The sequence below is a fragment of the Orcinus orca genome, chromosome 10 (genome assembly GCF_937001465.1).
Source record: "Orcinus orca chromosome 10, mOrcOrc1.1, whole genome shotgun sequence".
NCBI lineage: Eukaryota > Metazoa > Chordata > Mammalia > Artiodactyla > Delphinidae > Orcinus > Orcinus orca.
In genome coordinates, this window is record NC_064568.1 from 82,881,718 (window position 1) to 82,888,269 (window position 6,552).

At 53.3% G+C, this 6,552-nt stretch overlaps 1 protein-coding gene across 1 annotated transcript; it reads left to right on the forward strand.

Annotated features, from left to right (window-relative positions):
- The first annotated feature begins 621 nt into the window (after positions 1-621).
- On the forward strand, positions 622-5,667 carry POU5F1 (POU class 5 homeobox 1). The gene is made up of 5 exons (XM_004286622.4): positions 622-1,096; positions 4,052-4,172; positions 4,442-4,572; positions 4,890-5,048; positions 5,151-5,667. Exons 1-5 carry the CDS (start codon positions 692-694, stop codon positions 5,415-5,417), a joined length of 1,083 nt encoding a protein of 360 aa, XP_004286670.1. The 5' UTR covers positions 622-691; the 3' UTR covers positions 5,418-5,667.
- Positions 5,668-6,552: the final 885 nt, after the last annotated feature.

The window sequence follows — 6,552 nt, forward strand, 5'->3', positions numbered from 1 at the left end:
AATGGAAGCCTGTCTGGCAGTCTGCCCCTGGTGATGGGGTGGAACTTAGAAGCCTAGGCAGATAGATGGCTGCTGGGCAGCGCAGCTTTGGGGTAACTGAATCTGGCCAGTAGTCTAAATGGGAACACCTAGGCTCCTGGATTGGGGGTGCAGGAGGACAGCGGGGAGGGAGGCTGTTAAGGAGTTGAGGGGTAGCCCCATCAGGACTTGACACATAAACAATTAATGTTTGAGGAGCCGAGAGGGTGGCTGGGCTCGGGTGAGGGGACGGTGCCAGGGTGTTTGGCGAGGGGTCCAGCAGCCGGGCTCCTGAAGAACGGGCAGGAGGTGTGGAAGCGATCCCAGGCAGCTCTGGTGTGTGCGGAGCGTCGGCAGGGCCGGGCGGCCTGCTGGGAGTTGGGAGTGAAGGCCCGCATGGGGGACCTGCACCAAGAGCCTCGGGATCTGGGGCCTGGAGAGGCGCCCGGCTGGAGCTGCCTGGATTTCGGCTTCCAGACACCACCGCCACCAGCCGGCAAACACCCTCCGCCTCAGTTTCTCCCACCCCCACCGTCCCCTCCCCCACCCATCCAGGGGGCGGGGCCAGAGGTCAAGGCTAGTGGGTGGGATTGGGGAGGGAGAGAGGTGTCGAGCAGTCCCTTGGAGAGCCCTCGTTTTCCTAGGCCCCCGGCTTGGGGCGCCTTCCTTCCCCATGGCGGGACACCTGGCTTCCGACTTCGCCTTCTCCCCCCCGCCGGGCGGTGGAGGCGATGGGCCGGGAGGGCCAGAGCCGGGCTGGGTTGATCCTCGGACCTGGATGAGCTTCCAGGGGCCTCCCGGTGGGTCAGGGATCGGGCCGGGGGTTGGGCCCGGCGCCGAGGTGTGGGGTCTTCCCGCGTGCCCCCCGCCCTACGACTTGTGCGGAGGGATGGCCTACTGTGCACCTCAGGTTGGAGTGGGGCTGGTGCCCCAAGGCGGCCTGGAGACCCCTCAGCCCGAGGGCGAGGCGGGAGCCGGGGTGGAGAGCAGCTCCGAGGGGGCCTCCCCGGAGCCCTGCGCCGCCCCCGCTGGCGCCGTGAAGCTGGAGAAGGAGAAGCTGGAGCCGAACCCCGAGGAGGCGAGTGAGCTGCTGGGGGCGGGCGGCGGGGGCCAACCGCGCCGGCCGGGGGCGGCCACGCGACGGGAGGTGGTCGCCTGCAGCTGCCCAGGTCGCCTACCCAGGAGGGGAGCGGGCGAGGGCGGCGCCCCGGGACGCGTGTGTGGCGGCTGCAGGCCGCCCTGAGCAGGGGCCAGGTGGGAACTAGGGGCTGGAATTTAGAGAGAACCGCAGGTGAGGGCAGGGCGGCCTGGGGCAGTCGGAAGTTGGCCTTGCTTCCCCCCATGGCCCTTGTCAAGTAGGTCCTTCCACTTCCTAGGTCTGACCTGGGTCGGGTCACTCATTACCAGCCCAGCACCAGACCCAGCTTGGGGTTGGAGCCCCTTCTTCTACCCGGATCCCTTGAAAATTTGAGCTTGATCAGATCCAGGATCTCCGCCTTAGGGTTAAGTGTGGCCTGAGGGTGAAAACAGTGCTTATCCCAGGGTTATTGTTCCTGAAAGTCTAGGGTGTGACTGGTTTCTGATAGAAGCTCCTGTTTGGGCTGCGTGGATGTGTGGAGTTTGGGTTTACCCTCCATCAAGTTTAGGGCTTGTCTTCCCTTGACCTCTGCCTTGGGCCCAGTGAGTCACCGTCAGGCAGAGTGCACACCCTGACACCCCCTTGTAGAGAGCTGGAAACACCAATTTCGGCCGTAATTCCATAAGTAGTGAACAGGGGGAGAAAAGGGGAAGAAGTCATCTCCAGGCCATTCCCCAAACGTAGGGTTTGCTGAGGGAATTGAAGACTTCCGCATCCAGCCCTGCTGGGGACTATTAAGGATATATCTTCTAGTCCGAGGAAGAGACAAGTGCAAGCAATTAGAGATCAAGTACTAAACCTTTAGACCTCTTCGAAGGAGGTGTGATTGGTTGCAGCTGACCGAGTAGCCCTAGACTCTTTGCTCGAGGCAACGGCTGAGCCTTGAATGATAATGGCTGCCAATCGTGGTCCATTTCCTAAATGCCTGGCTGTGGGCTCAGTTTCTACATCATTATCTCATTAACCTGCACAAAATCTCCTAGGGAGGTATTATTAGCCTATTTCACGGGTCTTAACTGCTAAATGGTAAAGCTCGGATTTGAACTGGGGTTTACCTTATTTCAAATCCCCAAAATATGATTTGGAAAAGCCGAGATGGGGACAGCTGACGTTTATAGGTTTGCGACATTGGTTGAGCAGAAGTTGGGAATGGAAGTTACCTTATTTGAGTTTGATGTGATTGATGACCCTTGAAATACTTCCCTTAGGTTTTCAGGACTGCACAGAGGCCTGGCTGCTCTTCTCCATCTTCTGGCCACTGGCCTTCATTGGAGAGCTTCAGGGCTCCATCTATCAACCTCTGCTCTGTCTACCTTTCATTCACCTCTCATCCACCCTCAAGACTCAAATATCTTCTAGACATGACCACCGCATTTTCTGTCTCCTGCTGGGATGGCTCCCTGCACTGCCCCACCCTGTCCATCTCCCAGTAGCTTAAGGCCCAGACCAGGCATCCTCATTCCTTTCACATCCTTACATCCAATCCTTTGGACACGCTGCTATCTTTACCTTGGATATACATCCTGAATCAATCACTTAGAGCCATCCTGGTCCCAGCCACCATCATTATGCTGGGATTACTGCAGTTGCCTCTTTAGTCTATGGTCAATACATCAACTGGAGTGAACATTTTAAAATGTGAGAGTCAGATCATTTCACTGCACAAAACCCTTCAGCGGCTTTCTATTTCTCTGAGTAAACCAAAGTTACGGCGGCAGCTCCAGGATCTGCTCTGCTCACCTCTGTGACCTCATCAGCTCCTCTTCTTCCCTTTCCTCAGTCCTCTCACCCTGCTCCGGCCATGCTAGTTTTGCTGCTGGCCTTGCTGCTAGCTTTGCTACTACCAGGGCCCACACACCTCAGGGCCTTTCCACTTTGCTCCTTCCTTTTGCTCAAACATCACCTCTGACTGTCTTATTTAAAATTGTCACCTTCCCCATAATTCCTTACTCTGCTTTACTTTTTTCCATAGCACTTCTACCATACTGGATAATAATTATTTCATCACAATGAAAGCCCCTTGGGGCTAGGTTTCTTTCTTTTCTTTTTTTTATTAAAAAAAATTTATCTAACTATTTGGCTGCGCTGCCAGGTCTTAGTTGTGGCACGTGGTGTCTTTTAGTTGCGGCATGCAGGCTTTTAGTTGTGGCGTGTGGGATCTAGTCCCCTGACCAGGAATGGAACCCGGGCCCCCCCTGCACTGGGAGTGTGGAGTCTCAACAGCTGGACCACCAGGGAAGTCCCTGGGGCCAGTGTTTTTGGTCTACTTTGTGTAGCCACTGGTTTGCAGAAGGTGCTCGATAAATATGTTGAATTAGTCAATGAGGATGCTTTTATATTGCAAAAAGATACAGTTAAAAATAAGGGATAATCAGATTTTTAAAAACTGAGCACTAACTATATACAAAGTATGTTATTCATACCTCGTACGACGACTGTTTTGTAGTGTGTTTGTGAATGTGCATGCTTTGTCATAGTTTGTGGGACCCTCAAAGTAAGCCGGAGAGAGTATATTTGGAAAGAAAACCAGAGACATGGTGCTCTGTATCTCTACACTCAAAACTTCCTCAAACTGAGGTAATACTAGAGTCAAAAAGCTTTTGTGAGTGTTAAAGAACTAAAGGGCAGGAGCCCCCTTCATAACCCGATAGATATTCTCATTGAGGCCTGGGCTTTTCTTTCCATTATCAAATGATGTTCTGCATCTGATGGATGTGTCACTTTCTGGGGTAAATGACATTTGTATATAGTTTATTTCTACTTGTTAGGTGGGCAGCCTGGAAGCAGAGATACTCCCATAGACTATTTATTCCTTGGGGCCCAAATGGAAGGGGGGGTGGCGTGGCTAACTGGTATGTTTATGCTCTTACATGTCCTCTGCCTTTTAAAATGCAGTCCCAGGACATCAAAGCTCTTCAGAAAGACCTCGAACAATTTGCCAAGGTCCTAAAGCAGAAGAGGATCACCCTGGGATATACCCAGGCCGATGTGGGGCTCACCCTGGGGGTTCTCTTTGGTGAGTCTCACCTAGCATGTTCTGACCCACAGAACACAGGGACCACATCTCCCCTGGAAGGAACATCCCTGAATTTGGGCCTTTCCTCCCCACCAAGGGGGTGAGGGAAGGGTGTTTCTACCCTCTTTAGAGGTGAGGGTAGAGGGGAAAGAGATCCCGTACTCGTGTGGGATCTTGGGAGGGCAGGAAGGGGTGGCGAGCCCTGGGTCTTGGGGTCGAAAGGGCCCTGCCTGCTGCCTCACCTTGCTTCTTTCAACCCACCTCCCCAGGGAAGGTGTTCAGCCAAACGACCATCTGCCGTTTTGAGGCTTTGCAGCTCAGTTTCAAGAACATGTGTAAGCTGCGGCCCCTGCTGCAGAAGTGGGTGGAGGAAGCTGACAACAACGAGAATCTGCAGGAGGTGAGGGTGGGAGGGATGCATAGGGACCTGCCTGGTCTCAGCCCGATTTCCACTGCTTCCATCCGTGGCTGGCAGCTCTCCCTCTTGGAGGCAGCGGTCCTCAATGGGATGGAATGCAGTTCCTCAGTTCTGCTGGGAGAAGGTCCAGGACCACTGGTCTAAACCCAACCTTCCGGGATCTTTCTTGTGGCCCTGGTGCCAGTCAGTGCTCCTGAGCAGCTGGCTCTCGAGTCATTGACCTCATGATGCTGCTGCTCAGCAGGTTCGAGGCTTGCCCTCCCACTTCCTTCCTTGTCATCTCCTCCCCACCTGCCCAGATATGCAAGGCAGAGACCCTCGTGCAGGCCCGGAAGAGAAAGCGGACGAGTATTGAGAACCGAGTGAGAGGCAACCTGGAGAGCATGTTCCTGCAGTGCCCAAAGCCCACCCTGCAGCAGATCAGCCACATCGCTCAGCAGCTCGGGCTTGAGAAGGATGTGAGTGCCGCTGTCCGCATCCCTGTGTGCTCCATCTCCTTCCCAGTCACACCTCCCAGAGCTTATGATCGAATGTCCCTCTCCCCTGTCTTCCTCTCCCAGGTGGTCCGAGTGTGGTTCTGCAACCGTCGCCAGAAGGGCAAACGATCAAGCAGTGACTGTTCGCAACGAGAGGATTTTGAGGCTGCTGGGTCTCCTTTCTCAGGGGGACCAGTATCCTTTCCTCTGGCGCCAGGGCCCCATTTTGGTACCCCAGGCTATGGGGGTCCTCATTTCACTACGCTGTACTCCTCAGTCCCATTTCCTGAGGGTGAGGCCTTTCCCTCGGTGTCTGTCACCACTCTGGGCTCCCCCATGCATTCAAACTGAGGTGTCTGCCCTTCCCAGGAATGGGGGCAGAGGAAGGGGGACAGCTAGGGAGAGAACCCTGGGGTTCGTACCAGGGCTTTGGGATTAAGTTCTTCATTCACTAAGAAAGGAATTGGGAACACAAAGGGTGTGGGGGCAGGGAGTTTGGGGGAACTGGTTGGAGGGAAGGTGAAGTTCAATGATGCTCTTGATTTTAATCCCCACATCACTCATCACTTTGTTCTTAAATAAAGAAGCCTGGGACCTAGTAGGTGGATACTTTTGTCTTTGGTTTATTCTCCTCTAGTTACTGAAGAGTGGATGGGGATAGTTAATAGTGGATATTAATAGCTCTCCCACCCAAATGACCCTGAGACCAAGGATGCCATTTAAACTGCCCAGAGTCACAATGTCAGAGGGAGATCTGGGATTGGATCCCAAGTTTATACGTAGAGGGCTCTTATAGGTGTGAGCTAGTTCTTAGGAGCCTGTGACCTGGGGAAATTGGAGGTGAACACCTTATTTTTGCCCAAAGATGCAGTTATTACATAGCCCATTCCCTATTAGGAGCTGGCTTTTTGCTTTTCCCCACTCTACTCCGAAAGTCCTCAGTGGTTTTGTGCTACGAAGTCAAGTCTTTTAGGTACTCATTCCTTCTGCATATCACCGCAACCGGAAACTCTACTTTGTGCTTTCTTGATACCTGGGTCCATTTTGTTTCCACTTAAGGTTTTTGCCTACCCTGTCTGTGACTCACCAAAACTCCCACATTTTAGTCCTGCCTCTGCCACTTCCTAATTAGGGCCCTTGCTCTGGAGCCTTTCCTCAATGTGTAAGAAACTTGGGTTGGTAAGTCTAAGTAGAGGAGGAAGGGGATGGATATGCAGGTACAATAGGATAGGTCAAGATAGGGCTTTCCTAATAAGAACTACAGAAATGCTACTTTGACAGTATCTTGGCTTGGCGTACGACTCTCAGAAGAGAATCGGTGTAGCATACGTGGGTTACGTTGATACACTGGACCAGGTTGCCATCTGTTGTAGCTGGTGTCTCAGGTTTTCTCTTCTTGGTAGTACTGGTGAACCTTGTAAAAGTTCTGCCACCCTCATGAACTTGACCAAATCCCAAGTACCTTATTTTAATGGCAGTAGATCTG